General features: G+C 44.3%; 1 protein-coding gene across 2 annotated transcripts in view; it reads left to right on the forward strand.

Annotated features, from left to right (window-relative positions):
- SCN8A (sodium voltage-gated channel alpha subunit 8) overlaps window positions 1-27507 on the forward strand; it is a 671454-nt gene that overhangs the window by 406259 nt on the left and 237688 nt on the right. For both annotated transcript variants that reach the window (XM_086966390.1, XM_086966401.1), the window contains exon 15: window positions 5324-5497. In XM_086966390.1, coding sequence (XP_086822516.1) covers window positions 5324-5497 — 174 coding nt within the window. The remainder of the gene's footprint in view (window positions 1-5323; window positions 5498-27507) is intronic.

The following is a 27507-nucleotide window of genomic DNA, read 5'->3' on the forward strand; positions in this document are numbered from 1 at the left end:
CTTTTCGGTACTAGGTCGAGACCATTTTACCATGTAACACAGGTGTGGTGCTTGATATTAGCATAATAATTTGGGGATACCCAGCCCACCTTCCGATTGTGATAGGTACGTCTGCTGCTGGGCCATGCGTGCCCTCTTCCTGTCCCTCATGAAATCATCAATAAGGAGTTATAGTTTCCTGATTACCTGTTTGAGGGTGTGGAGGGTTATAGTTTTATGGGTTGGCATGATATAAAGAAATTTCAGCAGATGCTCCATCTTGATGGCCAATAAGCACCCTAGCCAGAAAAGACCATAGCACTTCCATTTAGAGTGATCAGAGCATTTTGTCGCCAAGATCTCAGCGTAGTTGTGTTCAGCAGTGCGCCAAGGTGTAGCATGAAGTCGTAAGCCGATGTACTGTACCCCCTGTGAGGACTAGACAGATGGGAATTGGTGTTCAAGTTGTGCTTGCTTGCTCTTTCTGAAGATTTCTGTAGGTTAGTTTTAAACCCAGAAGCTAGCCCGAAAACCTCTAGGTAAGACAGAAGCAGCAGGACATCATTGGCATATAAGGCTGCCTTGTGATCTCTATCTTCCATATATGCGCCAGAGATGTCTTGTATGTTATGTATCCTTTCAGCAAATGCTCCATATAGAGGGCAAACAGAAAAGGAGATGGGGCAGCCCTGTCTGGTGCCCCTTTTGACGCTAAAGGCCTTTTCTACATCTGTAGAGGAGGAGGCCGGGAAACGATAGTGGGGCGTCTTGTCCAGCAGATGAGATATGTTTCATTTTGTTGCTACACCCCCTTTTGGGAATGAAGCCAGTTTGGTCAGGATCCACTAGGCCCCATATTGGGAGCGAGTCGATGTGTCAAGATGCCCGTAAAATCTTGGCGTCCACATTAAGTAAAGAAATAGGACTGCAGGAGGAGCAATATGCAGGGTCCTTACTGGGATTAGGGATTACTTTGATTGCGGCAAGTAGCATGGTATCCGTCAGGGTACCAGTGGTGCTAAAGGTGTTATATAAAAAGTATGGGAGCTAGCAATGACCAAAATGTTTTATAAAATTCAGAGCTGTAACCGTCTTGCCCAGGAGCCTTGCCTGATTGCAGGCGATGCATAACCATAAGGCTCTTATTAGGAGTGATGTCTTTATCCAAAGCAGTGGCATCCCCTTTTGGGAGGTGGGCCAAAGAACCTGTGCAAGGTAGGAGTCAATATGCCCGGTGTCCTGCTCTTCGGCTGTGTAGAGTACAACATAAAAGCATCCAAACTCTCGTACAATAAGTTCCTCCTAGTAGATAGTGGTACAGTCCGGGGCCGAAGCTCCCCTACTCTGTGGTGGACAGCTTTGCGAATGAAGGCAGTGTGCTAGCAGGCAACCTACTTTAGTTTCCTCAATTTAATATTTCTCTTTAGTTGTAAAGCAGGGCATGTTCTGCCCTATCTATGTCCAGGGCCTTAAGCTGCTTGCGAGCGGCCGTAAGTTGGTGCTGCATTGCAAATGAGTCAGTAGGCCCATGGGACTCTTCTAGTTCTTTAACTTCGGTCTCCAGGTGTGTTCAGGTGGTGCTTCTGTCCTTGTTGAAGCAGGCCGCTATAGCTATAAACAGACCATTACTACTGCCTTCAGCGATTCCAATAGCAATGCCATGGGCGTGGCCGAGGTGTCGGTAATGGCCAAACAGGAATTGATGGTGTTTGTAATCTCAGTAACTGTGTCGGTATATGGGAGGAGTTTGCCGTCAAGGTGGCAGTTGCGGGGGAGATGCCATGTTAGGAGGAGAGAAACTAAGGATAATGGGGGAGTAATCTAAAAGGGCTGCCACACCAATATCTACCGCTGGGATCTCGCTAGTAATATGGGTGTGCTGCAGAAAAGAACATGTAAGCATGTGTTGTCAGTTGCTTACAGCCAGTCTGATATGTTTTTCCCCCAGCTTTTAGGCAAATATGTCTTTCAACGTAGAGTCCTTCTAATGGTTGCGTTGAGAGGTCATGACAGTGCTGTGAGTTTTGCGTCTAGGGAAGGGAGTGCGCATCAAAGAGCACACCACCAGCCCCCTGCAGACAGTCAGCTCACCAAGTGCTTCTGTCCCTACCAAGGAGGTAGAGAGTAGGGTTCGAGCCGGCAGATGTGGGTCCGAGAGGTCCTTGCACTAACAGCAGTGAGGACCTCAGGTGTAAAACGTCCTAGCCAGGGGTCACAGTGATACCTCTGAAGGAGGCTTGGTCACAGAGCTGGGTGTAATCAGCATTGACGGTGCAGAGGTGATACACTGAGAATCCATGCACGTGCTGGTGGGCGGAGAGGAGGCACAGACAACCGGGGCAATGCAGCCGGGCTCCTCTATGATCAAATGTAGTCCCCACTCACGGGCAGGCAAAAAGGGGAGGCACCCCGGCTTGAAGACAGAGTCTCCAATATAGGCGCTATAGAGTCGGGTACTAGTACTTACATATATAGAAATACAGAATATAGTTTTTTTTTTATTTCTGTTTTTGTCTAATTCTGGTGCTGATTTTTTCAAGGTGAGTGTTTCCAAAGCAAAAGTAAAAAAAAATTGTTCATCTAAACTTTAGTTGTGTAGGCTCCCGGTTTTATGGTATTTACATATTTTTTAAATAACTCTTTTTATTGATGGAAAACATAAATCAAACTCAAACAAAACAAATGCAGTCTCCAAACGTTAAGCAATTACCAAATTAAGAAGAATCACAGTTGAAACCATGCAGCACATTGGATCTAAAGAAAAGCACCTTTACAGTGTCACATTCTCTATCAATACTGAGGTTGCATCTCCCAATAGGGCACAAAGAAATCCTCTGCTCTCGTTCCATGGGCCCCATATTTTGGTCCATTTTCTCGGGCACCCCCTGCTTTTGTACACCGCCCTCTCTGCCTGCATACACCAATCCATATCGGTTTACCAATCAGCATGTTTCAATGCCACTCCTCCCTTCCATGTTCTGTCAATATTTCGTTTTACCACCATGCAGCCCAGTTTAACCCAAATCTTTTAAAATCTTGTTAAGTCTGTGGCCTCCCAGATATTCAAAAGTCATAGTCGGGGGGGGGGGGGCTTCAAGCGGTTTATGACATATTCAAGACATAGCTGAAACTACCCTTGAACAGAATTCCTGAAGATTGGGGCATTCCCACCATTGATGCAAAAAAGTACATAGTTGCCCACACTCCTGGGGCAGACAGGGGACAGCAGCAGATCCATTTTAACAAGCGCAGAACTGGTGTAGTACGCTCTGTGGAGTATTTTAAGCTGGATAAGCTTGAAACGGGAGTGGATAGCCACTTCCCGTGGTGATGCCAGGGCTTCCCCTCCCTCCAGTCTTCATCGTCAAAATCTCCAATGTCCCCAGCCCATTTCACGCATAGTTTCTCAGAGGCATCAGGTAAATTATTAAGAATTTTCCGGTATGTTAACGAAATCGCCTTTTCTGGGACATAATCATCTAATAGTCTGTCTTCGTCTTCTAATGGGAAGGAGACCGGCAGATCCGAGCCTTTAGGCATTGCTTTATGCAGAGCGTGTCATACCTGGAGGTATAAGAAAGTCTCACCCTCATGTAGCTGATATTGGGCTTGTAGGTCTCGAAACAGGACAACTCCCCCCCCCATCATCCATAGGTCGCCCACTTGTGAAAAGCCAATGAGATCCCACTTGTCAAACCCTGGTTGTTGAGAGAGCAGGCCTAATTGACTGGAGTCAAACAGAGGAGCAGCCTCAGTAATTTTGTCTCTCCAGCCCAACGCGGCCCTTGTCGTATGCCAAATAGAAACTGTAGTGGAGGTCAGGGTATTTTTAGGTATGCAGTTTTTCCCCTCATATAGCGCCCTGAGATAGTTGCCCAAGGGCATATTGTACCTATCCATTCTGTATGCCAGGTCAGTGATGGGTCGATGCATCCAGGGGTTGAGAACCACCAATTGTGAGTCCCAGTAATAGGATCTAATCGCTGGGAGAGCAATTCCACCATCATACCAGCTTTTGGTCAGTTTGACCTAGGCAATTCGGGGTGTCCCATTATTCCACAGTATGGATTGTACCTCAGCGTCAATGGATAGAAAATATTGAGGTGGGATCAAAAAAGGTGTGTTTTGTAAGGTATAAAGAAAACGGGGAAGTGCCATCAGTTTATAGTGAGCGGCCCGTCCCAGGAGTGTTAGGGGTAAGGACTTCTAGTGTTGAACATCAGCACGGAAAGGTATTTAGATTTTTGACATTTCGGTCTGTTTATCCATATTTATTTTTGTATTTGTGAAAAAGGGATGCAGAAACTAGTTTCGTTTCACAAGGATATAACCAAGAAATGTATGCTCATTTTTTTTTAATGCATAATAGGTTTAAAACATGTGAATACCCCTAAATGATTAATCAATAACCTCAGATGAACATATGCACATTTTAGTATCAACCTGGCGCAGGGAAAGTTGTTTTAGCTTCATTTGGAAACGTTCTCTCCTTTTTAACTCCATTACCTGTAAATCAGCACAACTAATAGACTGGCAGTATTGAATAACAGCATTTGGAATCACTATTAAACAAACAATTTGCATTATTGTAATTATTTAAAAATAAATACAGACGGAATAATAAAACATTTTATGTCCACATTTGGTCATATATTTTAGCTTTTGTCCTAGGTTGTAATGTAGTAAGACACAATATTTTTCTTACATCTCATCTTACTTAGTTGAAAATTCATCACTTAGAGGGTAAAGGTACTGTAGTTTCTATAGTTATTTTAAAAGCCTTCTGAAGTTGTTTGGAAAACTGTTAAAATGTTAAGGTGTAAGTTGTAAAGTATAGTTATTAAACAGCTGTGTATGTTTACCAATTACCCATTAAATTTATTTATTTGAAAAGAAAATGTAAATCAACAAGCATAAGGACAATCTCTTGAGCATATAATGTAAAAACATGTATAAACTAAACATGCTGCTTGCATACCTAGTATTTTTTGGGAGCACTTTGTGACTATGACACAAAATCACATTACTGCCCAGGAAGGATTGTCAATACGTATCCATGTCATGATGGCAATTTTGGGGCATTTCCTTGACATTGTGTATAATTTGAAAACTCTTAAACTTTAGTAACTAGGAATAAAACAAATATTAAAGGAGGCCTATTGCAATTCTAGATCCATTGGTTGGCTTGCATGTGGCCCGGAATTCTGGATTTGTGTTACAGATGAGAACAAATTTAGGGTGACAGCTTTCGGTAGTAATGGTACTGAAGATGCTACATTGCTGAAAAGTATAACATTTGTATTTCTAAAGGATCATTTAATGTAGTTAATGTTATTTTTTTCAGGTTTTTACTGGTATTTTCACAGCAGAAATGTTCCTGAAGCTAGTAGCCATGGATCCATATTATTATTTCCAAGAAGGTTGGAACATCTTTGACGGCTTCATTGTCAGTCTCAGTTTAATGGAGCTGGGTCTGCAGGATGTGGAAGGTCTTTCTGTATTGCGATCTTTTCGATTGGTATGCTATACGTATTTACATTTATTTTTTATTTTTTACATATTGTCATTTCTTACATCTATTTACTCTTTTTCACTTTAACATCTAGTAATTCAAAGAATAGGTAGATTGAGATGTCAAATTGTACAATAATGTTTAGTGTGAGATATGGATTTCAAAACACAAGTGTTTAGTATAATATTGGTTATTGCCTTTGTTGTAGTGTGTGATGACAGACCAAATTAAAATCTGAGACATAGGAGCTTCACTGATAGTCATAAACCTAAATTATTCCCTCCTGCTGGAATACATCCCGGAACACTCCACTTTCAGCATATCACATTATGTCCGTGAGAGGTGCATAGCAACCATTTCTAAACTGTGGATAGAAACCTCCAAAGTCTCTTAACAATATAGCTTTTTTTATTTTAACCTTCAATAATGCATAAGGTGGCATTGCAGCATGAGTGCCTGTGCATTGTGATCAAACAATGAAAGCTGTAAACTCAGAATGAAAGTGCATGAAGGAAAAACATGAAACACAATGCACTGAAAAGGGACTTTACGGAACCAGTAGCTTCTATATACAAGTATACCTTGTACCGAAAGTTGCCTCGCAATCTCTATTCAATTTTGATTAAGGAATACAGTGAGATGTAAGTTATAAGTGTAATTCCTGTTCACAAATAACCTGGGATGTATGCTTATGACTTTAATGAAGAACCCTACGATGCAAAACTAGCATTACAATAATTCACATTTCCTTTTATACTATGTTTGTGGGGATTTGGGATATACCTTTTGAAATTATTGTTCTAAATGACTCATAGATCCAGACCAGCCCTCGAACCACTCTACGCAGCACCCACACCTAAGACCCCCCCGGACCCTGTGCACCGTTTGCCACTACTACTGCTGACCTCGTTCCCTCCCCCCCTCCCCCCAATGATATTGTCTCCTCGGACTACATACTCATCGGTGACCTGAACTTTCACCTTGACAACCTCAGCGACCCCAACTCCACCACCCTCCTGGACAACCTCCCCAACATTGGACTGAAACAGCTCGTCACCACCCATACCCACAAGGCAGGACACACCCTCGACCCCATCTTTACAAGAGGGAACAACATCTGCTTCAGCCACACCAAGCAGCCCGTCTGGACGGACCACCACTGCGAACATTTCTCTTTCAACACCTCCACCACTCTCAAACCCACACCTCGCCCTCCGCGAAGGAACTGGAGCAAGCTAACAGAGGAGGACCTCAACTCCACCCTCAGCCGCGAACCCCCCCGCCCTGCCTCGACCGACGCCAACTCTGCAGCCAAGGAACTACACCACTGGATAACTAATTGCGCAGGCAAGCTCATACCCTTCCACAGCAATGACAGACAACGCCCCCTGAAGGCCACCTGGTTCACCACCGACCTCCAAGAAGTCAGATGCTCTTGCAGACGTCTCGACAGATGATGGAGAAACAGCAAAACCACGGATGACCTGACCACCTACATGAACGCCATGACAGACTACCACCAACGCATAAGATCCACCAAGAAGACCTTCATCCGGAACAAAATCCTCACCAACTCCAGAAACTCAAAGGAACTCTTCAACATCATCCAGCTATTCACCAAGCCCCACAGCGAAGTCCCAAGACCTTTGCAATAAGCTCTGCTTCTACTTCCACCTGAAAATCAAAGCCCTCTACGACAACTTCAGCGAGCAGACTCCTGAGACCACTCTTCCCTCCAGCGACGACAGCTGACCCACCATCACCGCCTGGACCCAGTCACCACAGAAGATACTACAACGACCATGAAGAGCACCCACTCAGGAGCCCCCACAGACCCATGCCCTGCACATCTTCCACAAAGCTGCCATAGTGCCCCAGCTATGACGCACCATTAACGCCACCTTCGAATCCGGCACTTTCCCAAACGACTTGAAACGCGCAGAAGTCAAGCCCGTCCTGAAGATACCCTCTGCAGACCTGACGGACCTGAAGAACTACCGACCCATCTCTCTCCTTCCCTTCGCAGCAAAAGACACAGAGAAGACTGTCAATGCCCAGTTGACTAACTTCATCGAAGAGATCTCCATCCTTGACCCCTCCCAGTCTAGAGTCTGCAGCAACCACAGCCCTCCTTGCCGCCACGGACGACATCTGCATGCTCCTCGACCGAGTCCAGACCGCAGCCCTTATTCTACTTGACCTCTCTGCAGCCTTCAACACTCTTTCCCACTGCACCCTCACAGCCAGACTCCACGACGCAGGAATACAGGGAATGACCCTTGACTTGCACCGCTCCTTCCTCGCCGGCAGAACCCAAAGGATCAGACTCCTGCCTTTCCTTTCCAAACCCACATAGATTAACTGCGGAGTACCCTAAGGATCATCGCTCAGTCCCACTCTCTTCAATATCTTCATGGCTCCCCTTGCCACCATCGTCAGACAGCATGGACTGAGCATTGTATCCTACGCCGACGACACTCAGCTCATCCTCTCCCTCATGAAGGACCTCAAAACCACCAGACTCACCTTCCAAGAACAAATGAAAGACGTTGCAGCTTGGATGAGTAGCAGTTGTCTGAAACTCAACTCATAAAAGACAGAAGTCCTAGTCTTTGGACCATCCCCTTCTGCGTGGGACAACTCCACGGACCACGCCCCGGAACCTCTGCATCATACTCAACTCCTCCCTCACCATGACCCGACAGATCAATGCCATCGCTTTCACCTGCTTCAACACCCTCCGCATCTTCCGCAAGACAATCAAGTGGATCTCCCAAAAGCCAGAAAGATCATCACCCACGCACTCATAACAAGCAGACTGGAATGAGTAAAGGCCCTCTATGGTGGAATCAACAAATCCCTGCTACACAAACTCCAGACCATCCAGAACACTGAGAACACAATCATCCTCAGCATCCCACAACATGAGCAAACAACCCGACACCTGCGAGACCTCCACTGGCTACCCGTTCAGAAGAGAACAACCTTCAAGCTACCCACCCACGCCTACAAATCCCTCCACAACATCGGACCCAAATACTTCAATGAAAGAGTCTCCTTCTACGTACCCAAAAGGAACCTCCGCTCTTCCGACCTCGCCCTGGCAGAAACCCTGCGCATCCGCAAAACCAGAGCGGGTGGATGAGCCTTCTCCTACATCGCAGCCAAAGCCTGAAACAAGCTCCCAGTCAACATCAGACACTCCCCTACTCTGCGCACCTTCAGAAAGAGCCTCAAAACCTGGCTCTTCGGCTGACCGGAGCTGCAACGCCCAACGCCCTGAGACCCTCTCGGTGAGTAGCACGCTTTACACCCCCTGATTGATTGCCATAAATATGAGTTTATAATTCCATTTCAAAGCACAAACTCAATTTAAGAGTTCAGTCGTGCCTTAGAGAGATTTAAATTTGTTTTAAACTGCCTTGATTCATAGTTGTCTAGCAAAGAATCCTCTCTAAGATTGATTAGCACAAAATAATTCTGTCTGTGTGCAGGATTTTTGGACAGTTTTAAAATGAAGAGGCGAAAAAACTCATATCAAAAACAAAAGAATCAGAAAAATTTTATAATAAACACAAATCAGAAAGGGTCAAATGACACAAAAAGCTACGCTGCTAAAAAAACAAACACTTTTTCGTCTGTTTGAAAAAACAAACATTTTATGGAAATGATAAACAAGTAATGCATTCAGACAGATCATCTCAGCATACCACACAGTGACAGCCCCGAAATTATTTTTTCTGACTCTGAGAAGAATCCCAGGACAATCATCTGCCCTTTGATCTCTACCTTTCACAGTAAGGTTCATTAAAACCATTATTTTGTTGCATTTGACATTTTTACCCAATATTGTAGGCCTGGTAATTGGTAAGAAAGTATCTCAAGGTCTTCAACTACTCACATCAGCTTGTCCCATACTGTATTTAGTCCATGCAAGGACAGTGAAATTCTATGGTCAGTTGATTAAATGCTGCACACATTTGCAATCCTGAAAACTGAATATGCTTCTGCTCATTATCTAATTACATATTTCAGTAAAATTTATCCCAAAAGGAAAGTATGTTTGCTTGCAAGAATTGTGTGCATTTTTATATTGATATTACTCGTAACAGGATGTGGCATCCACAACTTGTCTTTTGACCTCATGTGAAATTTATTCAAGATCATTTTTGCTTTCTGATCTCACAGTTACTCTCTCATCGCCAGGCAGAGTGCCTCATTAGATAGTCTTGAACTATGTTGGGGATCAATAGATAGTTTGTGAGGGACAATTTAAGAATGTTTATATCAATGCTTAATGTATGAATGATTCCCTGATACCTTTGTTTTGTTTACTAGTTCTGGTGCTCATGTGTCATATGCATGATGTTCATTTGTAAACATGCAGAATCACACTCTTTATTATCTTAAGGTTTATTGAGCTATGTAGTTGTGTAAAACCATGACTTCAGGGGACAATAAATATCTGATAGTGACTTCTAGCTGCAGATTTGCCAGTATTGGGGTGTCTTTCATAGATTCACATGCCTGAATCATCCCCGTCGTCGGAGTGGGAGCCCCAGGGTACATTAAAAAGCAATATGCACCTAATAACCAGAAAACCTTGGTAATAAGCAACCAGGAAGTAAAGTAGCCCTAGGCTACAAGAGAAACACTTCCACACTCATGACTATCATAGTCATATTGTATAGTCCAAACTGCAGCCAATCAGGCGACAGCACCCACCAGAATGTTCTCCCCAGAGGCTCAGGCTCTCAAATTTTCTACCGCACGTCGTGTGAAGGGAGTCTCCCTGAGCTCTGCTCAGTACTTCACTTTTTTGTCTGAATTACACTCCTTTCTACATCGTCGTCGACGGCCACATCGTCGACAAAGATATCGTCGACGAAGATTTCACCGTCGACAAAGTTCCAAGTCTCGTCGGCACCATCTGCATCGACGACGCCACCTTCAACGGCAAAACCATTGATGCCTCTTCTATCATCTTGCACTGAACTGCAAGTATGGTCCACCACACCGTCTACGGCCTCCTTTGCCCCACCGGCTACGACTGCTTCTTTGCTAGAAAGACGTGGCTCGTTATTGCAAGCTCACCACTTAAATTACTTGACCAATTGCTGGATTCTGATGACGACGAGGAGCAATCTGATGTAGACGACAGAATTCGCACTGCTACGAGTCTGTTAGAATTGCTCATTAAATATCAGGATGAAGATCAGGACAAAGAACCATTCTCTGAGCCTGTGGATCAAGCTCCTGCCACGGTGCCACAGCACAGATGCCTTTGGCCCTTCTCAATAATTTACAATTCATGTTAGACGACAACTATCGCCGTTTCCCTCCATCTGAGTTGGCGGGGTCTCTCCCATCAACACCCATGCCTCAGGGCTCTGCATCTTCCTTGAGATATCGAAAACCACCTTCTCCAGCACCATCTCACCATTCTCAGAAGGCTAACACCATGGATGAAGATAGAGAGGAAGGAGGGGTGGATGAGAAATCTGTTCTGTCGGAGTGGGATGAGTACCAAATTCAGACGCCTTCACCTTCTGCTCCACATACGGCTAACTCCCCCCCCAGTAGACATCAGAGGTTTCCATCTCCTGATGGAGAGAGCTACAAAGAAATTTCTGATCCCAATCGAGACAAAGAAAGATGATTGCTTTCTTTATGATTTTAAAGATCAACCACAAAGGCAAGTGAAAACTATTCCCATCATTGATTTCATATGGAAGGAAGGATTAAAGATTATGGCAACACCAAATTCTCTTCCTGCTGTCTTGCCCCGGTTAGACAAGAAGTATAAGGCACCGGACAACTCTCCTTCATGCCTTATAGGACAACCTAAGGCTGATTCGGTCATCGCCCAAGAGGCACAAAGACGGGCTAAGAACCCCTCTTCTCCTATATCTGCTCCACCAGATAGAGATGGCAGACGACTAGATTCCATCGGGAGAAAAGTCTCCACTATGGTGGCAACAACTGTACGGGCCTCGAACTCCATAGCGGTATTAGGGAGATATGACAGGCAGATGTGGTCCGACATCTCCCCCTATGTTGAAATGCTATAAGAACCTGCAAAATCTGAGGCAAGGAAGATTTTACAAGAAGGTGAAGTTACTTCTGCAGAAATTATTGACTCAGCAGTAGATGTGGCGTCTACAGGATTCAGGCAGCTAGCTGGTGCAGCAGTGCTAAGAAGGCAGGGATGGCTGAAATCCACATGTTTTCGCCAAGAAGTGCAATCAAAGATAATCGACATGCCATTCTATCAAGAAGGACACAGAGACAGCAAGATCTTTGAGTAGCCTTCAGTTTCGTATGTCGTCCTTTAGAGGTGCTAAAGGGCATGGATCCTTTTCCAACAGAGGAAGCTACAATCAGCAGAGGTCATACCAAACCTCTCAAACTAATCAGAGATATCAGCCTTACAAGCAACAGTCTTACGGACTACGAGGTAACTCCTATGCGCACTCAAGAAGAAAGCCCTCCTACCGTGGAAGAGATTCCACTAAGAAGCAATTAAACACGCCACCTGCCACCATCTCTACCCTCCCCCAGTCAAAGGTTGGAAGAAAAATATCCTGATTCTACTCGAACTGGTCCGCAATTACTACAGACAAGTGGGTCCTGGATATAGTGGCCAGAGGCCACAATTTGGAATTCATCAAGATCCCTCCAAACTCTCCTCCCAAGGGCCCACCTCCAGCTCATATCAAGGAGTTGTTTACCCAAATAAATTTGATGATACGGAAGGGAGCGATCAAAAAGGTCCCTTGTTTGCACAGATGAACAGGTTTTTACTCAAGATTTTTCCTCATACGGAAAAAATCGGGAGAATGGCGCCCCATCCTCGACCTGCGCATCCTCAACAAATACCTGAAATAGTTGTCCTTCCGGATGTTAACACTTCAAGAAATCCTCCAGCTTCTTTCTGTACGGGATCACATGGCCACCTTCGACCTTCAAGACGCTTATTTTCATGTGCCAATCCTCCCCAGACACAGAAAATTCTTACGATTCAGAGTGGCTGGCAGGGATTTTCAGTTCAGAATACTTCCCTTTGGACTTCGGTCAGTACCCCGTGTTTTCACAAATGTTCTAGCTCCGGTGGCAGCTAACCTTCGCTTAGAGGGCATTCAAATCTTCCCATACTTGGACGATTGCCTTATCAAGGCGAGTTCTTTTGCAAAGGCAAACGCACACGTTCAAAGATGCCTATTACTATTCCAGTCTCTGGGCCTCTCCATCTACTTCAAGAAATCTCATCTCATTCCATCGCAAAGAAAGTCCTTCTTGGGAGCCACGCTGGGCACCCAACTCACTCAGGCTTTCGTCTCAAAAGAGAGACAACACAAGACCTGCAAGCTAGCTCGCAATTGCAAGAAAAAGAGTACATTTCAGTTCCACTGTTCAAATCTTTCCTAGGGAGAATTTCATCCTGCATCCCTCTCATACCCAACTGCCGTCTCAGAATGAGACCTTTACAAGAAGAACTCAACCTCCAATGGTTGCAGGTTTCGGGGTCATTCGACAACGTCATTCTCATAACTCCTCGGATGAAAGACTCCTTTCTCTGGTGGACTCGGATGAAGAATTTGCTGGAAGGATGTGCATTCCTGGCGGAAGTACCAAATTTCACCATCACCACGGATGCTTCTCTCGATGGATGGGGGTACACCTTCAGGGAATGACGGTCAACGGAAAGTGGAATGTGCAACATAAGAAGTGGCACATCAACCTCCTGGAGCTGCAAGCCATTTTCTTGGCCTTGAAGCCCTTTCGAACAGTCATCCAAGGGGCTTTGGTACTAATTCGGACAGACAGCACAACAAGTATGCATTACTTAAACAAACAGGGTGGTACAAAGTCGGCCCTGCTCTCTCAACAAGCCCAGGAGATCTGGGGCTGGGCATTGAGTCACAAGATCAACATTTCAGCTGTCCATGTTCCGGGGATTTCCAATGCTCTAGCGGATTCCCTCAGCAGATCTTCAATATCCAATCATGAATGGGAGGTCCATCAACCAACGTTGGACCGAGTCTTTCGGGAGTTGGGCCAACCCGATCTGGACCTGTTTGCAACAAGCAAGAACCGAAAATGCCCACACTTCGCAAGCTGGCTTCCCCACAAGGACTCGTGCGGGAATGCGCTTTCAATGAACTGGTCTCACATTCATGTCTACGCCTTTCCTCTGATTCTGTTGGTTCCCAGAGTCATCCACAAGATGAAAAAACAGCCTTGTCGCCTTATTCTCATTGCTCCCAGATGGCATCGCCAATTCTGGTTCACCGAACTTCTCCTCCTTTCGGAGTGCGATCCCATTCAGTTTCCACCAATACCGAACCTGCTGTCCATTCAGGAGGGTCAGATCTGTCACCTGGACCCAGCCTCCTTGAGATTAGCAGCTTGGTTTCTCAACACCTTGAGTTCGCACACTTAGATATCCCTACGGACTGTTAAGAAGTTTTAGGCAATGCTAGAGCACCTGCCACTATTAAGACATACATACTCAAATGGAAAAGATTTTGCACCTGGTGTCAATCTGCCAATTTGCATCCAATTCATGCCAGGCCAGAACAGATCTTACTATTCTTTCTTCAATTGGCAAAATCAGGTTTATCTCATTCCACGTTGAAAGTATTTTTGGCAGCTATCTCAAGGTTCCATCAGGATGGTTCTAACTCTCTCTACTCTACTAGAGTTATTCAGCAATTTTTTTAAAGGACTATTTCGAAAGTTTCCCCCATTCGGCATCCATCTCCATCCTGGCATTTGAATGTGGTGCTCGCTCAACTCATGCATCACCCCTTTTAACCTATTCATAAAGTGGATCTTAAGTTCCTTTCTTGGAACGTATCTCTGCTGTTGGTGCTAACATCAGCTAGAAGGGTCAGCGACATTCAAGCATTCACGGTTAAGTCACCTTTTCTACAATTCACTTCTAATTCAGTGCTTCTTCGTACCAATCCCAGCTTCATGCCTAAGCTACCTACGGATTTTCACCTTAATGAGCCGATAATTTTGAAGGCTTTCTTTCCAAAACCTCAAACAGTGGCTAAAATAGCCTTTCATTCCCTTGATACCAGGAGGTGTCTCAAGTTCTATCTTCAACGAACTGCAACAATTCGGAAATCAGATCAGCTATTTATAGCCTATGGAAGATTACGTCAAGGTTACTCTGTATCCAAGCAGACCATAGCTCGCTGGATGTCCGCGGCGATTAGTCTGTGTCATCAGCAGGCGGTAGGGCCTTTGCAGACAACCCATAGAGCGCATTCTACGAGCGCAATCTCCTCATCACCGCGCTCTTTGCTGGTGTGCCTCTTCATCAGATCTGCAGAGCGGCAACCTGGTCCAGCAGACACACCTTTACCAAACATTACTGTTTGGACGCTTCAAGTGATGCAGATACGTCAGTGGGACGAGCTGTTCGCTGCAATCTTTTTAAAAAAAAGTGAGCCTCTGTTCTCCCTCCTCCACTTTGCTCTTTTTAGACGCTTATTTAAATGCTGTTATATATCCTAATCTAGTATGCATATGTAAGCATTATGTATTTATGATCTTATTTATGCTTCTTTATTATATATATATATATATATATATATATATATATATATATATATATATATATATATATATATATATATATATATATATATATATATATATATATATATATATATATATATATATATATATATATATATATATACTGTGAGACCAGAAGCGTCTAACGAGCATTATGTTGTGTACTGCTATCTACTCTGATTCAGGCATGTGAATCTATGAAAGACACCCGTAATACTGGAGAAGAACAATAGTTACTTACCATACCGCCACCTTAACGACACAGCTTGTTACGAACCTTGTGATTCAAGAACAGTCAGAAACATCCAAACAGAATACTGGAAACAACTTAATGGTTGGAAAAGGGATGGCCTTCTCACCAAGGAGGAAATGAAATATCTGTATAAAGAACATCCGGTGATACCGAATTTATACTTTATCCCCAAGGTCCACAAGAGGGTAAGGCCAGTACCTGGAAGACCGATAGTGTCAGCTATACATAGCTTGTTTGAAAACACCTCGAAATACATCGATCATTATTTGCAAGACTTTGTGACCACCCTCCCAGCATACATTAGAGACAGCACGGATTTTCTAAGTAATTTGGAACAATGCAAATGGTCTTCAGATTTTCTGTTGATCACTATGGACATTGCCAGTCTATACACTAGCATATCCCATCAGGACGGTTTGAAGGTTTTGAGATTTTTTCTTGGCAAAAGACCGGTTGAATTACACAAACATAGTGCTATGTTGTTATCCATGGTTGTAATATGCCTTAATAATAACGTTTTCTTGTTTGATGACAAAATGTACAAACAATTACGAGGAGTGGCTATGGGGGCATGTTTCTCCCCGACCTACGCGGGGCTCCACGTGGGTTGGTGGGAGGAGCATGTCCTCAGGGCGCAGTTCTCTACCATTTGGCAAGAAAATGTAGTAAAATATATGAGGTATATTGATGACATATTCATCATCTGGAGAGGGAGCAAGGAGGAGGCAGAGAGTTTTGTCAATGCTATTAATGTTAACAACTCCAACCTCATCTTTAGTGCTGATATTAGCAAGACTGATATCAGTTTTTTGGATGTTCAAGTAAGCATAGTGAACGGTTCCATAACAACAAGCCTGTATAGAAAGAGCACAGCAGGCAATACCATTCTGCACGCTCACAGCTTTCACCCGGGGCATACCATTCGATCCATCCCCTATGGAGAGTTCCTTAGAATACACAGGACGTGTAGTTCAGCAGAACAAAGGGACTTCCATCAATTGGAAGCCATGAAGAGGTTGGAAGCAAGGGGTTATAAAAGTAGTGCCCTGATAATAGCAATGAACAAGGCCAACAAGGTTGATAGAACTAGTCTCTTGCAGGCCCCTTCCAATACGATGCCCTTAGATGGCAACCGAGATGACAACCAAAATGCACTAAGATTGATTACTGGTTTCAGTCGACAGGCTAGTCAAATTTCCAAGTTAGTTAGGAAGCAATGGTCGGTTATACTCACTGACCCCATCCTGAAAGAAATTATGCCCAACAAACCAGCAGTGACTTACAGGCGAGCATACAGCATGAGAAATGCTCTAGTCTCGAGTTCACCAGAAACAGCTAAAAAAGAAGATTGGTTGTCTCCTCGGAAGGGTTTCTTCCGATGTATATCGTGTAGAGCGTGCAAATTTGGCACCAATACCAAATCGTACACGACACCATTCGATGACAAACCCATCAACATAAGATCTCACTATACCTGCAAAACTGAACTAGCAGTGTATGTTCTCACTTGCTCGTGCAATCTGAGGTACGTTGGTAGTACGAAATTGCCAGTACACCAACGTATTCTACAGCATCTGAGAGCAATAGTGAACTGTGATAAAAGCTACCCAGTGGCTCGCCATTTCGATCATATATATATATATGTATATATATATATATATATATACTGTGAGACCAGAAGCGTCTAACGAGCATTATGTTGTGTACTGCTATCTACTCTGATTCAGGCATGTGAATCTATGAAAGACACCCGTAATACTGGAGAAGAACAATAGTTACTTACCATACCGCCACCTTAACGACACAGCTTGTTACGAACCTTGTGATTCAAGAACAGTCAGAAACATCCAAACAGAATACTGGAAACAACTTAATGGTTGGAAAAGGGATGGCCTTCTCACCAAGGAGGAAATGAAATATCTGTATAAAGAACATCCGGTGATACCGAATTTATACTTTATCCCCAAGGTCCACAAGAGGGTAAGGCCAGTACCTGGAAGACCGATAGTGTCAGCTATACATAGCTTGTTTGAAAACACCTCGAAATACATCGATCATTATTTGCAAGACTTTGTGACCACCCTCCCAGCATACATTAGAGACAGCACAGATTTTCTAAGTAATTTGGAACAATGCAAATGGTCTTCAGATTTTCTGTTGATCACTATGGACATTGCCAGTCTATACACTAGCATATCCCATCAGGACGGTTTGAAGGCTTTGAGATTTTTTCTTGGCAAAAGACCGGTTGAATTACACAAACATAGTGCTATGTTGTTATCCATGGTTGTAATATGCCTTAATAATAACGTTTTCTTGTTTGATGACAAAATGTACAAACAATTACGAGGAGTGGCTATGGGGGCATGTTTCTCCCCGACCTACGCGGGGCTCCACGTGGGTTGGTGGGAGGAGCATGTCCTCAGGGCGCAGTTCTCTACCATTTGGCAAGAAAATGTAGTAAAATATATGAGGTATATTGATGACATATTCATCATCTGGAGAGGGAGCAAGGAGGAGGCAGAGAGTTTTGTCAATGCTATTAATGTTAACAACTCCAACCTCATCTTTAGTGCTGATATTAGCAAGACTGATATCAGTTTTTTGGATGTTCAAGTAAGCATAGTGAACGGTTCCATAACAACAAGCCTGTATAGAAAGAGCACAGCAGGCAATACCATTCTGCACGCTCACAGCTTTCACCCGGGGCATACCATTCGATCCATCCCCTATGGAGAGTTCCTTAGAATACACAGGACGTGTAGTTCAGCAGAACAAAGGGACTTCCATCAATTGGAAGCCATGAAGAGGTTGGAAGCAAGGGGTTATAAAAGTAGTGCCCTGATAATAGCAATGAACAAGGCCAACAAGGTTGATAGAACTAGTCTCTTGCAGGCCCCTTCCAATACGATGCCCTTAGATGGCAACCGAGATGACAACCAAAATGCACTAAGATTGATTACTGGTTTCAGTCGACAGGCTAGTCAAATTTCCAAGTTAGTTAGGAAGCAATGGTCGGTTATACTCACTGACCCCATCCTGAAAGAAATTATGCCCAACAAACCAGCAGTGACTTACAGGCGAGCATACAGCATGAGAAATGCTCTAGTCTCGAGTTCACCAGAAACAGCTAAAAAAGAAGATTGGTTGTCTCCTCGGAAGGGTTTCTTCCGATGTATATCGTGTAGAGCGTGCAAATTTGGCACCAATACCAAATCGTACACGACACCATTCGATGACAAACCCATCAACATAAGATCTCACTATACCTGCAAAACTGAACTAGCAGTGTATGTTCTCACTTGCTCGTGCAATCTGAGGTACGTTGGTAGTACGAAATTGCCAGTACACCAGCGTATTCTACAGCATCTGAGAGCAATAGTGAACTGTGATAAAAGCTACCCAGTGGCTCGCCATTTCGATCAATTTCACAACAGAAATCTATCCCATCTGAGCTACTTCGTTATAGATGCGGTTAGAACCAGCAAGAAAGGTGGGGACTACGAAAAGAAACTAAGGCAGATGGAGTCCCTGTACATAGTTCGCCTCAATACTAAGATCCCAGGAGGTTTGAACATGGGAGAAGACCTTAGCACCTTTCTGTGAAATATTTCTGTTAGTGTTGGTCAGTCACAATGTTATGGGCTAATATGTAGTTTTAGTCCGGCTACCTCTTCTGTAAAAACATATATCATCTTGATGCATAAGATTAGTTGCTCTTTTGCTGTCTTTCTGAATATATCTCGGTAACCGCTAAATCATTGATTATTCCATTACTCTGTTTCCTCATAGGTAAGTCTAGGGTCTGTGGCAGGGACCTTAGGCTTTAACCAGGTGTCATAACTATTTACGCCCACTTGTGCAACTAATGGGCAATGATGAATTTTTATGCAGCAGCATATTTTAATGTAACTGAAGCAGCGAAGCTAAAGATTTTTTGATTTTTTTGTTCCACATAACCCTGATGTTTTCCTGTCTACTTCAGCAGGACATCTTAGCACTCCCTCACCTTTATATAATTTCTGCACTTTTGCTTACGGTACAGTAACACATTATCATCAACTTGCTTTGTTTCTATTGCGCCCATATATTGATCCTCTAAGTCAAAATTTCAGGAACCCAGTCAATGTAATACAACACCAGAGCCTTAAATATGCCAATAATGGAGGTTATAGTATTATATGGAATCTTCATTGCTGTAAAGAATTTTTATTCTTATAAACAATTGTGGTTTTAATTAAATGACAACCTACGAATTGAGGCACAAGGGAATAAGTGTAAAGAATAGATTTTTAATTCGTGTATATATATGAAATATCTTGTTTTGACTGTTAATGTATTTGTACAGGAAGTATGTTGCGTATTTGCACAGTTATTAATCCTTGCGTATTTGCACTGTCAATATTTGCACATTGAAGATATTCATGCACTTGCACTTTATATCTGACTATTCTTTGATCAAATGTGCCGTTGTCATAATTATAATTATCAACCTTTGATTCCAACTTGACACCAAGACCTCTAATATGTCAACAACTAAGCCATGGCATGTTTTAACTCGACTATACACCACTCCAAAATGGCGGAACCAATATGTGTGTGTTTTGAGAATGGGTCCCTGCTATAGTCCTTTTTTGATTGCACTGAATTGTTTGAGGAACTTTTTGGCGCGTTACTGCAATTAACTGATGTATTTAACAGGATGTTGTACCGTTAACCCGCTGACAGTGAGCAAGGGCGTTCACGCCCGAAACGCGTCTGTTTGGCAGTGTGTTGCACCTCTGCACTCTATATGAAATAAAGGAAGAATATCCGAAGTAAGTCTGGCTTGGATTTATTCAACTGTGTCTGCGCACTGGGTTTGGTGCAAAAGGCGTTGCACTAACCTTCCGGTTGGAATTCATATATATATATATATATATATATATATATATATATATATATATATACTGTGAGACCAGAAGCGTCTAACGAGCATTATGTTGTGTACTGCTATCTACTCTGATTCAGGCATGTGAATCTATGAAAGACACCCGTAATACTGGAGAAGAACAATAGTTACTTACCTGTAATCTGTGGTTCTCCAGTATTGGTGTCTTTCATAGATTCACATGCAACCCGCCCACCTCCCCTCAGAGGCTGTTTAGGCTATAATGTTTTTGTTTCACTCCTGTGCGAAAAAATCTGAGAGCCTGAGCCTCTGGGGAGAACATTCTGGTGTGTGCTGATGCATAATTTCCTGCAGTTTGGACTGTACAAAATGACTATGATAGTCATGAGTGTGGAAGTTTTCTCTTGTAGCCTAGGGCTACTTTACTTCCTGGTTGCTTATTACCAAGGTTTTCTGGTTATTAGGTGCATTTTATTGCTTTTTTATGTACCGTGGGACTCCCACTCCGATGGGGAATGATTCAGGCATGTGAATCAATGAAAGACACCAAAACTGGAGAACCACAGATTACAGGTAAGTAACTATTGTTCTTCTTTACCTTAGAATTCGCCCCAGGCACAACACTGGATCTGGAAATTCTTGAGCAGTACCCCTGCAGGCCGGTAGGTGTTGTTGTTTGCGTGGGTGGCATCAGCGCTGGATGTGACGTGCACTGTGCCTATATAGACGCCACCCCAACAGGCTGAGATCAGTTCTTTTCTTCCCGAGCCAGTCAGCGCAAATCTGGAACAGTTACCCCCACTCACTTTTTGACTGAGCTTTTTATTAAAGTTTGGTTAAAGACCTTTTGAGAGAATCCTTTCTCCAGGTGTGTGTGAGAGATGTTAACTAAAAAAAACAACAGGTTATAAACCCTGCGGTGCCTGTCTTAGGCAAATGTCTGTGACAGACCCACACTTGATTTGTTTGTGGCTCTTGGAGTGGACCACGAATCCAAGGCCTATGAGGACTGTCGTGCCATGAACCCAAAGGCGCTGAGGAAATGTTCCCTGAAGCTTTTTTGCCTCCCTACGTTGAACAATCCAGTGATCCTCTCGAACCCGGTCGCTTTGAAAGTCCTGGGACCACTTGTAGAGCCACTCCTGATGATTGTTATCTCAGTGCCACAGATGTAAGAATTCAAAGAAGTCGAAGCACTTTCAGATTTCTCTACGCTGGTCCAAGTCAGTGGATGAAGTGTGAGAACGATACAGTTCAAGGTCATCCGCGGAGTTTGTGCCTGGATATGCTCTGCGTCTCTGTTTCTCTGAGCCAGATTGACCCCGCCTAGCTAAAGGAGTTCGTGAGGCCATGCACCTCTATTTAGGTGGTCTAATCACTGTGGAGTGCCTTCGGGCCTCATGGGTTTGGGAGGGGCCCCTTCTGGATTCACGCCGGCAGGTCCACACTTGGTACTAGTCAGGTCCCATGGATCCATTGTTGGCTCCAGAGCGACACCACTTGGGAGACTACAACTTTCCACAGAGTCCTCTTGTGTGCTGTCATTCCCAGTGCACCGAAGCCCTGCAGCAGCACCACCGACCCTAGTGTCATTCCTGGCGCCAATACAGATCCGGTTCTGCGTCCCCTGGTGTCAGCATCAGTGCCGGCCGGTACCATGCCCTCCGAGTCGGAGCCAGTGTCCTTTTCTTTTGATAAACGCAAAAGGAACATTTTGTATTTTTCTTTTGATAGGCATGAAAGGGAGATGATTAGGAAGGGTTTGTAGACCCTTATTAGTTTATCACCCCCTAGATGAACCAGAGGACACCTGTTATGAGGAATTAGGGGAAGCTAGTGGCTTAGACACATCACCAGACATTGGCTTGATCTCTCCCCCTACTGTGACTATGGAGGAGGGAGCCTCCTTTGCAATGGCAGTCCAGATGTCAACAAGGGTCCTGGATTTTCATTTGCTTTCAGTGGTCTTGACGTAGGTGGTTTAACTGGGAGTTACCCCTTCAGACCTCTCCTCTCATTCAGCGAAGCCATCCTGAATGTCCTACTTGGGGCCTGATCCATGCTCACCACAGGGACTCTTGTGCACTGGACAAATACCTGCCGCCATCCTCCCGATCCGGGGGGACCCAGTTTACTCACCCAGCAAAGCTTGGTGGTCCAAAGTGCCACTTCCAGGATCAAACTTGGCACATTCCTTACCAGTCCACCAGATAGGGAATCTAAAATGCTCAATACCTTTGCACCAGAATTTTCTCTTCAGCCAGCAAAGGCACTGTGGTCTGTGAACACCCTCTGCCTTTGAGGCTGATACACTCCCACTGTGTGGGATTCGGTTGCGCAAGTGCTGCCTATGGTCTCTGAGGAGGCTCTAGCCATACTCACCCAAGCCATTTCCAGCGTGTGAGATGCAGCAAAGTTCACAATCCGACGTGGGCTTTATACGACTGACTTGCAACGAAGATCAATTGCGCCATCAGTGGCACTTAGGCTCCACGCCTGTTTGAGAAGCATTTGCGTTAATGGTGATGTTCAAACTTCCCTCATGGACATGCCCTTTGATGGCTCATACCTTTTTGATGAAAAGGCAGACTCATTGCTGTAGTGCTTTAAAGACAGCAGTGCTATGGCCAGGTCTTAGCGCCACTCCATGGCTTCCTTCAACCCAAGTCTGCCTTTTGCCATTTCTGTGGCTACAGGAGAGTGGTACCAACCTCATACTTTCTCATTCAGGCACCAATATCCGTAGGCTTCCCAGTCTTTTTGTGGCCGTGGTTCCAACAAACCATGTGGGAACAGCAGCCAGAGCTCAAGCTAGTAACCAATCCGCCCCAATCACCAGCAGCCTCAAAACCCTTTCTATTTGCCCTCATACCAGGATCTGCCCTCACCTGCCCCACTAGCAGTCAATAACATCAGACATGGGGGTTTTACAAATCATCCAGATGAGCTACTCCATACTTTTTCCTAAAACCCGCCTCCCACCTTTGCCACCCTCTTACAACTGGATGATGGACGATCATTTCGCTTTGCTTCATCAGGAAGTGTTGGCACTTTCGGTAAGAGCTGCAGCCGTCAGACTCCTTCTCGATGTGGCGAATAGTGCGCACTATTCGCCAGAGTTAGAAACAGGATCCCTACATAACTAACAGGTTGTCCCCCTTCCTTTGTTAGTCCTGATGAAGACCCGCAACGGTTTCACAAAAGCCAGCACCTCCTGATAGGGTCGAAACGTCAACGTTGTGTCATAATCAGTCCATACCAAGTTTCAACTATAAAAGAAGAAAATATTTGTATTTGTTGAAACAATTGAGTTTGAATCATGGATTGATCTATTAATGTCTATATATATTATTGTGTTATCACGCAGTCAGTTCACCACTTGTCACTACTATTCACCTGAGCACTTATCTGTTATTTATATTTCTATGTCAATTATGTGTTGGACAATCATTATCTGATTTTACCTTTGACCAATCAATGTCTGACTTTCAAAATAAGAAAAATTCATTGGAAAAGTCAAAACTCTGGTGTGTGTTTTCCTTTTTCCTTCCAAATCACGTATTTATTCCCAAAATAATATTGTGGAATACTCCAAAATAATTTTTTGAAAACGAGTGTACCAGACAAAGAAATTGATTTACCTCCCAACAGAACCATTGTCTTTATATCAAACTTAGAACTCAGGTTCTGAGGGTCACTGGGCCACCTCATTATATTTAATGCCTCTAAGAGGTAAGCCTGAACTCCACTGGTATATGTGTGAGCAATTTCGCAGAGGAGCAATACAGCACCTCAGTTTTCCCTCCATTAAACTGCAGGGAGTTCCTCCATAACCATCCTGCAGTCTTTCGCAAGCACTCTTGAAACGTATCCATGGAAACTGCCTGTTTCCCTTCCTTGGAAAACGCCAGTTGCGTATCGTCCGCATGGTTGATCAGGTCAACCCTGAACATTTTAATGATGGGAAACAAAGGCTGCAGATAAATATTAAAGAGAATGGGGCTAATAGCAGAGCCCTGCGGTACCCCATAAACTAACGGGGATTCGCAGGATGAGAACGGTGCCAAGGTTACCACCTGCTGTCTCCTCGCCAGATAGGATTACAGCCACTGCAGAGCTCGATCCTTCACCCCAATTTTCTCCAGTCTTTCCAGTAGAATAGAGTGACTCTCACCGTGTCGAATGCGGCCGACATGTCGAGAAGCACTAAAACAGTGGCACTCCCGTTGTCGGCTGGCATATGCAGGTTATCCATCATGGTGGTTGGAGCTGACTCAGTCCCTTGACCCGACGAAACCCGAACTGGTTCTTGTCCAGCAGTTGATTCTCCTCCAAAAAGCAGGATAAAATCCTGCTTACAGCCTTTTCCAAGAATTTTATTGGAAAAGGAAGGAGAGAGATCGGTCTAAAACTTGCTGGGTTTGTCAGATCCAGAGAGGGCTTCTTAATCAGGGGTGTCACCACCGCCTGCTTCCATCCCTCCGGAACAAAACCTTCTTCTAGGGACTGATTACATATCTGCCGTAACCAGGGGAAAGTCGTTTGGCCGTAGGTCTTCCAGACTTTATGGGGCAAGGGGTCAGAGGGAGATCCTGAGGATACACCATGCGCCAAGGTGTTAAAGGTGAGGTCTGTAAAATTCTGAAAACGATCCAGGATGGTTAGCTTACCCAAATCCCCTTCCGCCGCCTGTGTAGAATTGTCCTGAGCGACGGTATCGCTAGCTAGAAAGGCTCCCACAATTTTGGCCACTTTATCCGTGAAGTGGGAGGCAATCTCATCGCACAGTTTCAGCGAAGCCACCACTTTGTTGCTCAAGCAGGTTGGGGCAGAGAGGTCCCTGACAATCTAAAAGAGTGCTTTCGTACCATTAGATGCATGTGAGATAGAGTTAGAGTAAAAATTGTCTTTGCACTCTAAAACAAGGTCCTTGTATTTTATCTGCGCTACTCTCAGTTCTTGCTTATCCACCTCTAGGTACCTCCTTCTCCATTTCCTCTCTGCCTTCTTGCATAATAAGCGTAGCTGTTTCAAATCATCATTATATCATGGTGCTGAGATTTTATTTTTAATTCTTAGTTTTTTTACCGGGATTAATTGATCCAGAGCATCTGTTATATATTTGTGATAGGTGTTCTAATTCTTCTCTACTGTAGCGGAAGCGCTAAAGAAATTGGCATTAGGGAGGGTTGCACAGGCACTATTCTTTCCTAATTTTGCCCACTCCCTTCCTTTCCGGTAGACCACTAATTGTTTACCATTATCCACAAGGCAGGGTAGCGTAATTCTAAAATTAATTAAATAGTGATTTGTCCAGTTTCGAGGTGTTATGTTTAATACTTCAGTTTCAAGTGGACTGGCAAACAGCAGGTCAAGAATGTGTCCTCCCTGATGGGTGGGGGATTTAACCAGTTGCTGAAGGCTAAGATTCGCACAGGTGTAATTCAAATCTCTCAAATGGTTGCTCAAATTCCCATTCTCCCACAGATTAAAGTCTCCCAGAATGATCTTTGTAGAGTGTGCTAGTGATAGATTGGTGATAGTGTCTAAACATGATTGATATTGAGTGACACTCCCGGGGGGTCTATACCATACCATTACCGTAAACAGGCTACCTCTTGGTTCCTGCAACGTGAAACCCATGAGTTCCATCCCCGCAACCTTGTCAGTCTTCAGGGGAACAAAGTTCAGATCCTCCTTGAAAATCACTCCAACCCCTCCTCTACCCTCTATTCTCGGATTGTGCAGAATTTTATAGCCAGCAGGACAGGCAAACCCTATTTCTACCACGGACTCTGCATTGATCCATGTTTCTGTTAGGAACAGTGCGTCCAAGTTCATGTCTTCAATTAAAACTGATACCTCCACATGATGTTTACTAGCGACTGGCTGTTGATCAAACCACAGATAATGGTTTTACTCGCATCATTCTTAGTGGATCGCCGGTGAATGGAGTCTTTATATGCCCTCTTACCTAGATCCAACAGCTGTTCCCTTGAGTACGTCACACAACCTTTTTCGCAGCCAACACGGGCAGCATGGCTGGCACTAGGCGCATCCAAGGCGCAGACGGGCTTGCCTCTGGTGCAGTGGCGTAGAGAGAGTGGTGCAGAGTAGGTTGCAGTGCCGTAAAGTACAGTGTAGTACAGTAGATTGTTTCAGAGTAGATTGAAGTGGTGTGAAGTGGCGTAGGGTACAGTGGAAGTGGTGCAAGGTAGAGTGGTGTAGAGTGCAGTGGTGCAGAATAGATTAAAATGGCAGGGAGTGGTGTGGAGTGCATTGGTGTAGAGTGCAGTACAGTGGCGTATATTTGAGTGGTGCAGAGTAGCGTACAGTGGCGTAGGGTGCAGTAGCGGAGAGTGCAGTGTTACAGAGTGTGGTAGAGTGCAGTGGCATAGAGTAAAGTGGTGCAGAGTAAAAAAGAGTGGTGTAGGGTGCAGTGACATGAAGCCCAATGGTGTAGAATGGTGCAGAGTGCAGTGACGCAGAGCAGTTGTCATAGAGTACAGTGGCATTGAGTGCATTGGTTTTGAGTTGAGTGGTGTCGAGTGCTGTCATTTAGAGTGTTGTAGAGTGGTGCAGAGTACAGTGGTGCAGCATGGAGTGCGTAGAGTGGTGCAGAGCGGAGTATAGAGGCAAGAAAGAAGTGGTGTAGAGTCCAGTGGTATAAAGTCCAGTGGTGCACAGTACATTAGAGTGGCATGAAGTGGTGCTGGGTAGAGTGTAGTGGCGTAGAGTGGTGCAGAGTAGAGTGCTGAGGTGAGAGTGGCATAGAGTGCAGTGTTGCAGCGTAGACTTGTACAGTGCAGTGGTCTATAGTAGAGTGCATTAGCGTGGAGTACAGTGGCATGAGTGGTGCAGAGTGAATTGAGGATGATGATTACATTTTATAATGCACAGAGCTACTCCAAGGAGTGTCCTAGTGTGACACCAGCTGAAACAGAACCTAAGAGGCTTACACTTCTAAATAGCCATGTCTGAAGGTTTTTCTTGAATAGCAATAGGTCCCTCAAGGCACGTAGTTCCAAAGGGAGCCCGTTCCAAGCTGTCCACCCCAGCAACAATAGGGACTTTCTGCCTATTCTTGTACGTCATACCTTGGGGACTGCTGCCAACTATTTGGCAGACCTTAGCTGTCTTGTGGGATTGTAGAAATCAAATCTAGTTCTAAGATGAGCAAGGCCAGCTTGATAAAAGGCATAATGCACTAGTACAAGAGTCTTGAATTTGACTCTTTCCCTAATGGGCAACCAGTGAAGTGTTGCAAGATATGTGTTCTCA

Source organism: Lissotriton vulgaris, chromosome 1_1 (assembly GCF_964263255.1).
Source record: "Lissotriton vulgaris chromosome 1_1, aLisVul1.2, whole genome shotgun sequence".
NCBI lineage: Eukaryota > Metazoa > Chordata > Amphibia > Caudata > Salamandridae > Lissotriton > Lissotriton vulgaris.